The 16,144-nt window shown below is 42.2% G+C and overlaps 1 protein-coding gene across 1 annotated transcript in view; it reads right to left on the reverse strand.

The window, feature by feature from the left end:
- SVOPL (SVOP like) overlaps window positions 1-16,144 on the reverse strand; it is a 72,400-nt gene that overhangs the window by 31,041 nt on the left and 25,215 nt on the right. Inside the window, exons 9-12 of the mRNA XM_044920014.1 lie at window positions 13,702-13,775; window positions 10,017-10,228; window positions 9,046-9,157; window positions 8,218-8,299 (exon numbers count right to left, since the gene is read on the reverse strand). Coding sequence (XP_044775949.1) covers window positions 8,218-8,299; window positions 9,046-9,157; window positions 10,017-10,228; window positions 13,702-13,775 — 480 coding nt within the window. The remainder of the gene's footprint in view (window positions 1-8,217; window positions 8,300-9,045; window positions 9,158-10,016; window positions 10,229-13,701; window positions 13,776-16,144) is intronic.

Here is a 16,144-nt window from a genome sequence, read left to right on the forward strand (position 1 = left end):
ACCAGGAAGAAATAGAAAACCTGAACAGACCTATAACCACTAAGGAAATTGAAGCAGTCATCAAAAATCTCCCAAAAAACAAAAGCCCAGGGCCAGATGGCTTCCCAGGGGAAATCTACCAAACATTTAAAGAAGAATTAATACCTATTCTTCTGAAACTGTTCCAAAAAATAGAAATGGAAGGAAAACTTCCCAACTCATTTTATGAGGTCACCATTACCTTGATCCCAAAACCAGAGAAAGACCCCATCAAAAAGAATTACAGACCAATATTCCTGATGAACATGGATACAATAATTCTCACCAAAATACTAGCCAATAGGATACAACAGTACATTAAAGGGATTATTCACCATGACCAAGTGGGATGTATTCCTGGGCTGCCAGGTTGGTTCAACATCCACAAATCAATCAATGTGATACAATACATTAATAAAAGAAAGAACCACATGATCCTCTCAATAGATGCAGAAAAAGCATTTGACAAAGTACAGCATCCTTTCTTTATTAAAACTCTTCAGAGTGTAGGGACAGAGGGTACATACCTCAATATCATAAAAGCCATCTATGAAAAACCCACAGCAAATATCATTCTCAATGGGGGAAAACAGAGCTTTTCCCCTAAGGTCAGGAACACGGCAGGGATGTCCACTATCACCACTGCTATTCAACAGAGTATTAGAAGTCCTCACCTCAGCAATCAGACAACAAAAAGAAATAAAAGGCATCCGAATCAGCAAAGAACAAATCAAACTCTCACTCTTTACAGATGATGATACTTTATGTGACAAACCCAAAAGAATTGACCCCAAACTTAGAACTCATACAGGAATTCAGTAAAGTGGCAGGATATAAAAATCAATCCACAGAAATCAGTGGCATTTCTATACACCACCAACAAGACAGAAGAAAGAGAAATTAAGGAGTCGATCCCATTTACAATTGCACCCAAAACCATAAGATACCTAGGAATAAATCTAACCAAAGAGGCAAAGGATCTGTACTCAGAAAACTATAAAATACTCATGAAAGAAATTGAGGAAGACACAAAGAAATGGAAAAATGTTCCATGCTCATGGATTGGAAGAACAAATATTGTGAAGATGTCAATGCTACCTAGAGCAATCTACACATTCAATGCAATCCCCATCAAAATACCATCCACTTTTTTCAAAGAAATGGAACAAATAATCCTAAAATTTGTCTGGAACCAGAAAAGACCCCAAATAGCCAGAGGAATGTTGAAAAAGAAAAGCAAAGCTGGCGGCATCACAATTCCCGACTTCAAGCTCTATTACAAAGCTGTCATCATCAAGACAGTATGGTACTGGCACAAAAACAGACACATAGGTCAATGGAACAGAATAGAGAACCCAGAAATGGACCCTCAACTCTATGGTCAACTAATCTTCGACAAAGCAGGAAAGAATGTCCAATGGAAAAAAGGCAAGTCTCTTCAACAAATGGTGTTGGGAAAATTGGATAGCCACATGCAGAAGAATGAAACTGGACCATTTCCTTACACTGCACACAAAAATAGACTCAAAATAGAAAGACCTAAATGTGACACAGGAATCCATCAAAATCCTAGAGGAGAACACAGGCAGCAACCACTTCGACCTCAGCCACATCAACTTCTTCCTAGAAACATCTCCAAAGGCAAGGGAAGCAAGGGCAAAAATGAACTATTGGGACTTCATCAAGATAAAAAGCTTTTGCACAGCAAAAGAAACAGTCAACAAAACCAAAAGACAATCGAGAGAATGGGATAAGATATTTGCAAATGACATATCAGATAAAGGGCTAGTATCCAAAATCTATAAAGAACTTATCAAACTCAACACCTAAAGGACAAATAATCCAATCAAGAAATGGGAAGACATGAACAGACATTTGTGCATAGAAGACATCCAAATGGCCAACAGACACATGAAAAAGTGTTCAACATCATTATGCATCAGGGAAATACAAATCAAAACCTCAATGAGATACTACCTCACACCAGTCAGAATGGCTAAAATTAACAAGTCAGGAAACAACAGATGTTGGCGAGGATGTGGAGAAAGGGGAACCCTCCTACACTGTTGGTGGGAATGCAAGCTGGTGCAGCCACTCTAGAAAACAGTATGGAGGTTCCTCAAAAAGTTGAAAGTAGAGCTACCCTATGACCCAGCAATTGCACTACTGGGTATTTACCCCAAAGATACAAATGTAGGGATCCAAAGGGGTACGTGCACCCCGATGTTTATAGCAGCAATGTCCACAATAGCCAAACTATGGAAAGAGCCAAGATGTTCATCAACAGATGAATGGATAAAGAATATGTGGTGTAAGCAATTCAGTAATGTGGCAGCATACAAAAATCAATGCACAGAAATCAGTTGCTTTCTTATACACTAACAATGCAACTGTAGAAAAGAGAAATTAAAGAAACGATTCCATTTACAATAGCACCAAAAACCATAAGATACCTCGGAATAAACCTAACCAAAGAGGTAAAGGATCTATACTCTAGGAACTACAAAACACTCATGAAAGAAATTGAAGAAGACACAAAAAGATGGAAAAATATTCCATGCTCATGGATCGGAAGAATAAACATTGTTAAAATGCTACCCAGGGCAATGTATACCTTCAATGCCATCCCGATCAAAATTCCAATGACATTTTTCAAAGTGCTGGAACAATCCTAAAATTTGTATGGAATCAGAAAAGACCCCGAATCACCAAGGAGATGTTGAAAAAGAAAAACAAAGCTGGGGGCATCACGTTGCCTGATTTTAAGCTATACTACAAAGCAGTGATCACCAAGACAGTATGGTACTGGCACAAAAACATACATACAGACCAATGGAACAGAACAGACAGCCCAGATATAGACCCTCAACTCTATGGTCAAATAATCTTTGACAAAGCAGGAAAAAACATGCAATGGAAAAGACAGTCTCTTCAATAAATGGTGCTGGGAAAATTGGACAGCCACATGCAGAAGAATGAAACTCGACCATTCTCTAACACCATTCACAATGATAAACTCGAAGTGGATGAAAGACCTCAATGTGAGACAGGAATCCATCAAAATCCTAGAGGAGAACATAGGCAGTAACCTCTTTGACATCGGCCACAGCAACTTCTTTCAAGATACATCTCCAAAAGCTATTGAAACAAAAGCAAAAATGAACTTTTGGGACTTCATCAAGATAAAAAGCTTCTGCACAGCAAAGGAAACAGTCAACAAAACAAAGAGGCAGCCCACAGAATGGGAGAAGATATTTGCAAATGACACTACAGATAAAGGGCTGGTATCCAAAATCTATAAAGAACTTAAACTCAACACCCAAAAAACAAATAATCAAGTCAAAAAGTGGGCAGAAGAGATGAACAGACACTTCTCTGAAGAAGACATACAAATGGCTAACAGACATAACAGAAAAAATGTTCATCATCATTAGCCATCAGGGAAATCCAAATCAAAACCACACTGAGATACCACCTTACACCAGTTAGAATGGCCAAAATGGACAGGGAAAGAAACAACAAATGTTGGAGAGGTTGTGGAGAAAGGGGAACCCTCTTACACTGTTGGTGGGAATGCAAGTTGGTACAGCCACTTTGGAAAACAGTGTGGAGGTGCCTCAAAAATTTAAAAATAGAGCTACCCTATGACCCAGCAATTGCACTCCTGGGTATTTATCCCAAAGACACAGATGTAGTGAAAAGAAGGGCCATATGCACCCCAATGTTCATAGCAGCAATGTCCACAATAGCCAAACTGGAAAGAGCCGAGATGCCCTTCAACAGATGAATGGATAAAGAAGATGTGGTCCATATATACAATGGAGTATTACTCAACCATCAGACAGGATGAATACCCAACTTTTACATCAACATGGATGGACTGGAGGAGATTATGCTAAGTGAAATAAGTCAAGCAGAGAAAGTCAATTATCATATGGTTTCACTTATTTGTGGAACATAAGGAATAACATGGAGGACATTAGGAGAAGGAAGGGAAAAATGGGGGGCGGAATTGGAGGGAGAGATGAACCATGAGAGACTACGGACCTGAGAAACAAACAGGGTTTTAGAGGGGAGGGGGGAGGGGGGATTGGTTAGCCCAGTGATGGGTATTAAGGAGGGCACGTACTGCATGGAGCACTGGGTGTTATACGAAAACAATGGATCGTGGATCACTACATCAAAAACTAATGATGTATTCTATGGTGACTAACATAATAAAATTAAAAACTACAAAAAAAAAAAGAATGTGTGGTGTATATATATATATATATGTGTATATATATATATATATATATATATACACACACACATACACACACACACAATGGAATATTATGCAGCCATCAAAAACAACAACAACAAAACCTTACCATTTGCAACGACATGGATGGACCTAGAGCATATTATGCTAAGGGAAATAAGTCAATCAGAGAAAGACAAGTATCATATGATCTCATTGATATGAGGAATTTGAGAAACAAGACAGAGGATCATAGAGGACGGGAGGAAAATTGAAACAAAATGAAACCAGAGAGGGAGACAAACCATAAGAGACTCTTAATCTCAGGAAAAAAACTGAGGGTTGCTGGAGTGGAAGGAGGTGGGAGGGATGGGGTGGCTGGGTGATGGACACTGGGGGGGATATGTGCTATGGTGAGCACTGTGAATTGTGGAAGACTGATGAATCACAGACCTGTACCTCTGAAACAAATAATACATTATATGTTAAAAAGAAGATGATAGTAGGAAGGGAAAAATGAATGGGGGGAAGTCGGAGGCGGGGGACAAACTATCAGAGACTATGGACTCTGAGAAACAAACTGAGGGTTCTAGAGGGGAGGGGGGTGGGGGGATGGGTTAGCCTGGTGATGGGTATTAAAGAGGGCACGTTCTGCATGGAGCACTGGGTGTTATGTGCAAACAATGAATCATGGAACACTACATCAAAAACTAATGATGTATGGGGATTAACATAACATAATAAAATAAACTAATGATGTATGTTGACAAAACAAATAAATGATTCCACTAAAAAACAAAACTACAGGCCAATATCTGATGAACACGGGTACAAAAATTCTTAATAAAATACTAGCAAATAGAATCCAACAGTACATTAAAATAATCATCCACCACTATCAAGTGGGATTTATTCCTTGGCTTCAAAGGTGATTCAGCATTTGCACATCCATCAATTGGATACATACACCACATTAATAAAAGAGTAAGAACCATAGGATCCTTTCAACACCCATTCATGATAAAAACCCTCAACAAAGCAGGGTTAGAGGGAACATAACTCAACATAATAAAGGCCATATATGAAAACCCACAGCTAGTACCATTCTCATCGAGGAAAATTGAGAGCTTTTCCTCTACAGTAAGGAACAAGACAGGAATGTCCACTCTCACCACTGTTATTTAACATAGTACTGGAAGTCCTAGCCTCAGCAATCAGACAACAAAAAGAAATAAAAGGCATCAAAATTGGCAAGGAAGGAGTCAAACTTTCACTGTTTGCAGATGTGATACTCTATAGAAAACCCAGAAGACTCCACCAAAAAATTGCTAGAAAGGATACACAAATTCAATAACGTGGCAGCATACAAAATCAATATACAGGAATCTGTTGCATTTCTATACACCAATAATGAAGCAGCAGAAAGAGAAATCAAGAAATTGATCCCATTTGCAATTGCACCAAAACCCATTAGATACCTAGGAATAAACCTAACCAAAGAAGTCAAAGACCTGTACTCTGAAAACTACAAAACACTGGTCAAAGGAATTGAAGATGACACAAAGAAATGGAAAAACATTCCATGCTCATGGATTGGAAGAACAAGTATTGTTAAAATGCCTATATTACCCAAAGCAATCACACATTTAATGCAATCCCTATGAAAATACTACCGGTATTTTTCACAGAGCTAGATGAAATAATCCTAAATTTTGTATGGAACCACAAAAGACCCTAAATAGCCAAAGCAATCTTGAAAAAGAAAAGCAAAATTGGAGGCATCATAATTCTGGACTTCAAGCTATATTACAAAGCTGTAGTCATCAAGAGAGTATGGTACTGGCACAAAAAAAGACACATAGATCAATGGAACAGAGAGCCCAGAAACTGTATGATCAATTAATCTTTGACAAAGCAGGAGAGACTATACAATGGAAAAAAAGATAATCTCTTCAACAAAAGGTGTTGGGAAAACTGGACAGCAACATGAAGAATGAAACTGGACCACTTTCTTACACCATACACAAAAATAAATTCAAAATGGATGCAAACCCTAAATGTGAGACAGGAAACCATTTAAATCCTGGAGAACACAGGCAGTCACTTCTCGGACATCGGCCATATCAACTTCTTACTAGATATGTCCCCTGAGGCAAGGGAAACAAAAACAAAAATAAACTATTGGGACTACGTAAAATAAAAAGTTTCTGCAGGGCGCCTGGGTGGCTCAGTTGGTTAGGCGACTGCCTTCGGCTCAGGTCATGATTCTGGAGTCCCGGGATCGAGTCCCGCATCGGGCTCCCTGCTCGGCGGCGAGTCTGCTTCTCCCTCTGACCCTCCTCCCTCTCATGCTCTCTATCTCATTCTCTCTCTCAAATAAATAAATAAAATCTTGAAAAAAAAAAAAAAAAAAAAAGTTTCTGCATAGCAAACAATCAACCAAACTAAAAGACAACCTTCGGAATGGGAGAAGATATTTGCTAATGACATACCTGATAAAGGGTTAGTATCCAAAAGATATAAAGAATTTATCAAACTCAACACCCAAACCAAAATAATCCAGTTAAAAAATGGGCAGAAGACAATAGACATTTTTCCAAAGACATACAGATGGCCAACAGATATATGAAAAGATGCTCAACAACACTCATCATGAAATGCAAATCATAACCACAATGAGATCCCACCTCACACCTGTCAAAATGGCTAAAATTAACAACACAGGAAACAACAGGGGTTGGGGAGGATACGGAGAAAGGGGAACCCTCCTACACGGTTGGTGGGAATGCAAACTGGTGCAGCCATTCTGGAAACAGTATGGAGGTTCCTCAAAAAGTTAAAAATAGAACTATCCTATGATCCAGCAATTGCACTACTAGGTATTTACCCAAAAATACTAATTTGAAAGGATACATGCACCCCAATGTTTATAGCAGCAATGTCCACAATAGCCAAATTATGGAAAGAGCTCAAATGTCCAGTGACTGATGAATAAAGATGTGGTATAGATCTACAATGGAATATTATTCAGCCATCAAGAAGAATGAAAACTTGCCATTTGCAACAACATGGATGGAGCTATGAAGAATATTATGCTAAGGGAAATCAGTCAGAGAAAGACAAATACCGTAGGATTTCACTCCTATGTGGAATTTAAGAAACAAAACAAATGAACATGGGGGTGAAGGAAAGAGAGACAAACCAAGAAACAGACTCTTAACTATAGAGAACACATTGATTGGTTACGCTCTGTGTGGTTCCGGGGGGGGTATGAAGGAAACAGGTGATGGGAATTAAGGAGTGCACTTGTGATGAGCACCGGGTGTTGTATGGAAGTGTTGAATCTCTATATTGTACACCTGAAACTAATATTAGACAGTATGTTAACTAAGTAGAATTGAAATAAAAACTTGGGGGCAGGGGAAGAAAATGAGCACAGCTTTACCTGTCTCTGTAGTGCCACTTTCTCTAGCTCAATGAAGGACAAAACCAATTAAAATACTGTTAAGTTTTCTGTTCACATATTACTTCTAGGAAAACTAGCTCTTTAAGGTGGGTGTTTGAGGAAATTCTCTAGCTCCTTCAGGTAGTGCCCTGCATACAATAGATGTATTAATTCAATAAAGAATATCAAATTTAGGCTATTAGATTCAAATTTAAGCTACATGTGGCAAATAACAGATGGAGGGGAACACAACATCGTGCTAGGACAAGGAGGTGGATTTTTTACATGCATGCTGTGTCATGAGACAGGTGGGTCCTCAAATGTCCTCTCATACACTGGCTTTCAGTAGACTCTACGGAGCAGAGCAAACTGTCAAACCACCTGCTAGCATTTTCTTGGAGTGCTTTTAGAAAATTGTCAAAAGTCAACAGAAGCTAGGATGCGTCTTCAATGGACAGACACCCTAAGTAGCTCGCCGTGCAAGTCTTGGAGTAACGAACCCACAACTCACCTCAGCAGTGTAAATGTAGATGGTGTTGAAGTTGGCTGCCACCAAAGCCCTCAGCATGAAGAGGAAGCCTGTCAGGCCAGAGCTAGGGAACAAGATGCCAGAGACGTTAGGAAAGGCAGCATGGAGGGCTTTCCATGGCCTTGACAGGTGCTCACGTTACACAGCTTAGCATTAGAAATGCTGACACATGCCCACAGATAACCGGGTCCCGGGGAGGTGCTGCTTCTCACCTGGCCTGATTGTGGGGTCCTAAAATAAATGCTGGACCCCAATCTTCAACTCAACTCCCCATCTGTCCTTCCCACTCCCCCAAGTGTGCTGTTCCAGCCTGGCCCCCCCAGATTAGCCCACCTTCGGCTACCACCCTCCAAAAATGCTGCTGTTCGCAGAAGGATATAGATTGCCATTGAGGACATCCTAAGACTGCAAATTAAAGAGTGAAATAAATTTTTACACCACAAGTAGGTTACCTATTTCCCTGAACTACTGTAACAACAGTCCAGATAATTTGGTAGACAACTAGAGTCCTGACGTTCCACGAAGCTTAGCATAAAGATCCTAAATATCCTGGCGGGTGGAGGGATTGTAGCTGCATTAGCACCTGTATCCTGGGAGAGCTGAGGCAGGACCGGGTGTGTGCAAGAGGGAAGGGGGAGCGGCAGGTGCCCGGAAAGACCCATTCCAGTCAAACCAGCAGCCGCCCATTCACTACTCCCCTGGTGAAAGGGACTTGCCCCGATGCCCACTGAACACTATGGGTCAGGAAACCACAACTTAAACCCACTGCACAAACCTAGATTATTTTCAAGCAATCAGAGAGAAAAATACCTTGATGTGCAAATGTTGAGGAGGAGGAAGAATAAGGCTGTGCATCCCATGGTGATAGAAAGGCTCAGCCGTCTTCCCAGGAAATTGATGCCCAGGATATTGAAAGGATTCACTAGAAAACAAATGACAATGACAATTTCTGAAACCTCGAAAGCAAGTGGTATTTACCAACACTGGCAAGGATTCCTCCTGGTCATTTCAGAAAGCGGCAACTTCATCCGAACTTCATGTGTGTTCCAGCCAAAACCCAGTCCCATGGTCATCCAGTTCATGACTCCTTCCCCATGCTTTTTCCTCGTGGGTCAAAGAAGGACAAGCACTGGTGTGTATATAAAGGGTATTTTATGCGCAAGATGATTATAACACGTAGGTCTATCGTTAATTGCAAACAGAAGCTAGGATGCATCTTGTTCCCTAGCTCTGGCCTGACAGGCTTCCTCTTCATGCTGAGGGCTTTGGTGGCAGCCAACTTCAACACCATCTACATTTACACTGCTGAGGTGAGTTGTGGGTTCGTTACTCCAAGACTTGCACGGCGAGCTACTTAGGGTGTCTGTCCATTGAAGACGCATCCTAGCTTCTGTTGCAATTAACTGTTACTAGGTCTATATTTTAAATGGTTTTACTGTTTCTCATCAAATTCACAGGGCCACTGATTTTTAAGTACTATTATTTTATGTCTACTAAAATGCAAACAGTGCCGCAAATTGAAATTTAAGGAGCCATTGTAAGACATCTCAATTTCGGAAACGTCCGAAGTGGGGGGTGGGGGGAATGCATCTTAGAATTGATAGAATATAGTAATTCAAAGCTCTACTCCTGCAGACTTCTCCCCACACCAATCTGCACTGGAGACACATGAGCAAGGAAGGGGAGGGGACCTGTTCAGTTCTGCCAGGCAGGAGCCCGGCTAGGACAGGCTCCCCCACCCCAAACAGACAGGGACCCAAAACACCGAGGTCGACATTTACGAGCAATTTCGCCAACGGTGCTGATAATCATGGTCCGGTAGTCGGAGGGAGCAAACACGTGGCAGTGGCAGGGGCTGTGGCTCTCCTCTGTGTCCGGCAGGGTTACGGCCACCCCGGACTCGGACTCGGACCGCGAGCCACACACCAGGTCCCGCTCCAGCAGCTCGGCGCTGGCCAGGATGACGCCGTAGTAGGCGAAAGAGATTCCCAGCCTGGGAGGGAGAGAAGCCGCTCATTAGAAAGCTGCCCCCGGCCTGAAGGAGGGGCAGCGCCAGCAGAGATGGGGAGAGGTGGGGAGAAGAGGGGCCAAGCGGGAGAGCGGTCAGGTAGGGGGAGGTGCATCAGGTGCGGAGGGCGCCAAAGGCTGGGCGCACCTCTCCTGGGGAGCCCGAGGGAGGCGTGCAGGGGAACCTGGGTGGGAAAGGGATTTGCAAGCGCAGCCTGGGGCCGGATCCGGGAGGACCCCGCAGCCGGTGAAGGAAATTTGAAGCTTGGACTCACTTTCTATCTCCGCTCTAACAAATTAGCACCAACTCGGTGGCCGAAAAGAACACACATCTACGTGCTCCGTTCTGTAGGCCAGAAGTTGTGTGGGTCTGGCTGATTTCTCTGCCGTGAGGCTCCCAAGGGCAGAAATGCCAGTATAGGCAGGGCCTTAGGCCTTGCTGGGGACGGGGGCAGAATCTTCCCCGATCCCGGGCAGAATTCAACTCCATGGGGCTCCATCCCCTTGCTACTCTTGACCAGTTGCTCTCGGTTTCTACAGGCTTCCTTCCTTCCTTGTCTTCACAGCCAGGGACGCTGAGCCGGGTCCTTCTGCTCTGGAATCTCTCCTCCCGCCTCACCTCGTGCTTTCTCTTCTGCTCCATCTGTGTTCCCAGCTGGAGAAATCTCTCTACTTTTGAAGACTCAAGTGATTGGATTGGGCCCACCTGTTTAATCCAGGATACCCTCTGTATTTTAAGGCCCGTAACCTTAATTACATCTATACAGTCCCTTCACACCAGCACCCAAATTAGTGTGTGATTATATCAACAGGAGTTGGTAATCTTGCGGGGGGGGGGGGGGGGGGGGGCAGAGAGTGATCTTTAGAATTCTGCCTGTCCCAAAGCATCTTTAAAGGCCAGGAGGGGCACCTGGGTGGCTCGGTTGTTAAGTTTCTGCCTTCCACTCGGCTCATGATCCCAGGGTCCTGGGATTGAGCCCCACATCGGGCTCCCTGCTCGGCGGGAAGCCTGCTTCTCCCTCTCCCACTCCCCCTGCTTGTGTTCCTGCTCTCGCTATGTCTCTCTCTGTCAAATAAATAAATAAAATCTTTAAAAAATAAAAAATAAAAGGCCATGAAGAGCCACGGAGGGGGGGGAGGGTTGCTTTTTCTTTATATGTACTTCCTGTCTTTTTTCTGTCTATTCTTTAATAAATATTTGTGTTGAGATTAAATTATAATAACATACAGAAAAGTCCATGTATCAAAGTCAAGGAAAGAAATATCAGCCCCCCCAGAAATTCCACAGGTGCCCCTCTTAGCTTCACAGAAGTGGTTGCAAAAGCCAGCCGTCAACAGCGTCGAGGGACAACCAGGGGAAAGTGCCAATGTTCTGGGTATCAGCCGATATTAGTGAGATGATTGTTAAACTTGTCTGTTAATTATGGGAATGGAATCATCTAAGAAAATGTCCTCGAGTAGTTGAGACTCTTAATGAAGTATCAGGATGAAATGTCACGGAGCCTGGGCTTGCTTCAAAGTATGTCAGCACAGGAAAACACAGCCAAAGCAACTATGAGCGACTGTCAGTGACTGTCAGATGTGGGCGATGGATCAATCAGGGGTCATCACGGTACCTCTACTTTTGTGTGCATTTGTTTCATAACAAAGTATCAAAAAACCCCAATAATTACAATACTTCCCCTTGTTATTAAAGTAGCTTTAGTTCAGAGCGCCTGGGTGACTCAGTCAGTTAAGTGTCTGCCTTTGGCTCGGGTCATGATCCTGGGGTCCTGGGATTGAGCCCTGCGTGGGGCTCTCTGCTTAGTGGGGAGCCGGCTTCTCCCCCTCCCACTGCTGCTCCCCCTGCTTGGGCTCTCTCTCTTTCTCAAATAAATAAATAAAATCTTTTAAAAAAAAATAAAGTAGCTCTAGTTCAATTTCCAAATATTGAGAGTATTTTAAAAATTAAAGTCTTAAGAGGCAACATACCAGCCTATTAATAATGATTTTATCTGAGAAAGGCAGATAGACAAACACTTCCCTGAATTTAAACACTATAGATTAGTTTTGCCTGCTTTCTATCTTTATATAAATGGAATCACAGAATATGTATCTGTGTGTCTGGCTTCCTCTGCTCCTTATGATGTTTGTAAGATTCAGCCATGTTGAATGTAGATAACTAGTTTTATCTTTCCCATTATTGTATAGTATTCCATTTTATGATTGTAACACAGTGTATCCATTATACTGTGAATGGACATGTGGGTGGTTTAGAGTCTGGGGCTGTTACAAATAAAATAATGCTAAGGACATTCATGCAAATGTATTTTGGTAAACACATGTATGCATTTCTGTTGGGTATAAAGCTACGAATGGAATTACTGAGTCATAGGCTATGCATATTTTCAACTGTGATAAATACCTCTAAATAGTTTCCCAAAGTGGTTTTAATTTGAACTCCAGTCAGCAGTGTATGAGAGTTCCAGTTACTTTACATTCTTCCCAACACTTGCTATAGTTAATCTAATTAGTTAGTTAATTGGTATAGTTAATTTAATTTTAGCCATTCCAGTGGATTTGTAACGGTGTCTCATTGGTTTTAATTTGCATTTCCCTGGTGACTTTAAGGTTAAGCATGTTTTCATATATTTTTGATCTAATTTTTGGTCAAGTGCCAGTTCAAGTCTCTTGCCTATTTCTCTACTGGTTTGTGTATCTTTTTCTTGTTGGAAAAAATTATATACATATAATTTTATATATAGCTATAGTTGTATATATATAAAAATTTATTTGGTAGGTATTTTAGAAATTTCTTCTCCCCGTTGGTGACCTTACCTTTCAGGTTCCTCATGGTATCTCATGGCTCAGAGTTCCTAATTTAATGGAGTAGCACTTTTTTAATCTTGTTTAGAAAATCTTTGTGTATTCAAGGTCATGGCTGCAGAGAGTGAGGCACAAAGAAAATCACCAGAGTCTATTCCATTGAATTTGATTACTGGTAACTTCAAAGGATCACTTTGTCATGTGGTGAGGAAAAAGGCCAGACTACAAAAGGTTAGAAAGTGACCTCATACGAAAAATAAAAATCTAGTCATCAATAATTTCTTTCTCCTTTTATTTATTTATTTTTTAAAGATTTTATTTATTTATTCATGAGAGACAGAGAGAGAGAGAGGCAGAGGGAGAAGCAGGCTCCCAAGGAGCAGGGAGCCCGATGCGGGACTCGATCCCAGGACCCTGGGATCATGACCTGAGCCGAAGGCAGACGCTTAACCATCTGAGCCACCCAGGCGCCCTCTTTCTCCTTTTAAAAAAAAAAAGGTTTATTTATTGGTTGGTTGGTGGTGGTAGCAGAAAGATAAGACACTGCTGGACTCAGCCTTGTGGTTTTGTAAGGATACCCCTGGCACTGAGTGGATTTACTTAAGTGGGCTCTGTGTTTATTGAAAAGTCATTTTGAAATAACTACATTCTTACCATATGACCCAGATCTGTAACGTGGTCCGTAAATATTTAGCATCCAATAGGTCTGCAAATCTTCCTCTTTTTTCCTGGGGTGGTGAAAAGGGACAGGCAGATTAGATTTAGTGGCCTACAGACTGGCAGAGGTTTCTCTAGTATTTTAGAGAACAGGAAGTAAGAACAGTGTGGGAATGTAATGGGGCATGTAATGGGGCTCCCATGAGCGCACCTCACCCAGCCCACAGATCACTGCTTCTCCTCATCCATCTCGGCCAGTCAGTCTTTGCATGCTTTTTATTATCATTGGCAAGGACCAGCCCATTGAAGTGAAAATTCTAACCCTTTCTCTCTTCTTCTTCTCACCAGCGCTGGTGAGCGGTGGGGTAAAGCACAGAAAATAGTAGGATACAAGAAAAGCATAACCATAAAACTGTTGGGAGATTCATTTAAACTTCACATTAAAATGGAAAACCTAGTATTGAAAAAGAGCATGAGAATTGTGTAAGAAAAAGAATGGCATACATTTGGAAAGAGGATAGAATGCCCCATTTCTTTTTGTGTCTTTAGGGTAATCAGCAAAACTCTTATCCATAGTCAGTGCTATGTCCAATATTTTGGAGAAAAATAAATAAGGATGGGTTATATACAATTGAGCCGTGATGGATTTTTATTTAAAGCTAGGAACGTAAAAAAAAAAAAATAAAGCTAAGAATGCTTTGTATGTGTGTGGGGGGGTACTTAGTTGAAAACCAACTATTCTTTTCTCACAATAGACCTGGAATTACAGGCCCCCTTTAGATAGACCAGGAGTATGATCCTAGGTGTCCTGGATTTTGTTGTCACAAAACGTTAGTTTGAAGAAACTTGCTCCAGTGACTTTTTTTTTTTTTTTTTAAGTAATCTCTACACCCACGGTAGGGTTCAAATTTTCAATGCCTAGATCGAGAGTCACAAGCTCTACCCACTGAGCCAGCCAGGCACCCTGCTGATCTAATGACTTTTAGGCTCATCTCCTAAAGGTCACTGTGGGCAAAGGGTAGCAACTGACAGTCCCTTTTCATCTGCTTTCCATACTGGGGCTCTGGCTAGTCATCACTGGAAAACCTCTGAACTAGTCCTAGCCTCCCATTTTCCAATACAGAATATGTGACCCAGAGAGGGCAAGTGACTTGCCCAGGGTCACACAGCTGTTTGGAGGCACAACCAGCTTGGTGTCAGGTCTCCTAAACACTAGTCCTGAGTCTTGCCCATCTACCTCCCTGACATGCCCCCTTGAGTTTAGATGTGACTATGGTCCCCTCAAATCCCCAAGGGTAACTGGAGATTCAGAACTCTGAGTCTGCCGTAAATCACAATGAATCATAAATTATAGTCAAAGAAATTATGTGGTCATGAATCTTAGACTGCAATCCAAACTGGTGGACTCATTCACTCATCTATGGTGTGACCCTTCCTTAGCCGGTCCCCAGAGCTTCTCGTCTCCGAGTCTGTGCAGTGAAGCTGCAGAGGCTGCCCTGCCCAGGCCATCTTGTCCAGCCCCCTCGGCATGGCACTCTGATGGCAGCCAGCATGACCAAATCCACTGCACATTCCTGCCTCCGGTCTTGGCTCACACCACTTCACCTCCTTCCTCCCCTGAGGATGCCTCTCCTTTCAGTGTTCAATTTATGCCTCAATTATCCCCTCAGGGAGGCTCCACTGCCCTGGCCATGCTCACCTCTCTGCTCTGATCCTACATGCTGTTGCCTGCGCCACTCACCTGGTTCTAACATCTGGCTGTTTTGTTAGTGGTTCTTTGCTGTGTGAGCCTCATCTCACTAAGCAGATTGTAAGAAACTTGAAGGCAGGGTCTATGGCTTGTAGCTCTGTATCCACAGGGCCTCGCACAAGACACAATCATGAAGGACAAGACCATCAGATGGGCATATGGATGGAAGCTGCAAGCTGAAGGCAAGGGGAGGAAAGCAGGAGGAAGAGGAAGAGGGAGAAAGGAGAAGGATGTAAGAGGGATGATGGAGGATGGGGAATGTGGAGAGAAGATGGAGACTAGATGGGGGTGGAGGAGGGAGGGTAGTTGTTACGGGAATTGAGTCTCCCTGATTTAATACTTTATAATATATTTTAAAGTTGTTAAGAGAGTCACTCTTAAATGTTCTCACCACAAAAAAAAAGAGAAAGAAATGGTAATTATGTGATATGATGGAGGTGTTGACGAACTCTATGGCAGGTATCATTTTGCAATATAGAAGTGTATCAAATCAATATACTGTACACCTTAAATTTATGCAACGTTGTATGTCAATTACAGCTCAATAAAGCTGGAAGAGGGGTAAACAGAAGAACAGCCTCTCCCACAGGCATGCCAGCCCTGGTGAGAACCTACAGCTTTTCTCTGTGCTGCTGGTGTCCCTGCTTTGTGTCACTCTCTACCTCTCTGGTGATGCCTTTTGCTCAGTCA

Source organism: Neomonachus schauinslandi, chromosome 12 (assembly GCF_002201575.2).
Source record: "Neomonachus schauinslandi chromosome 12, ASM220157v2, whole genome shotgun sequence".
In the NCBI taxonomy this organism is placed as follows: domain Eukaryota; kingdom Metazoa; phylum Chordata; class Mammalia; order Carnivora; family Phocidae; genus Neomonachus; species Neomonachus schauinslandi.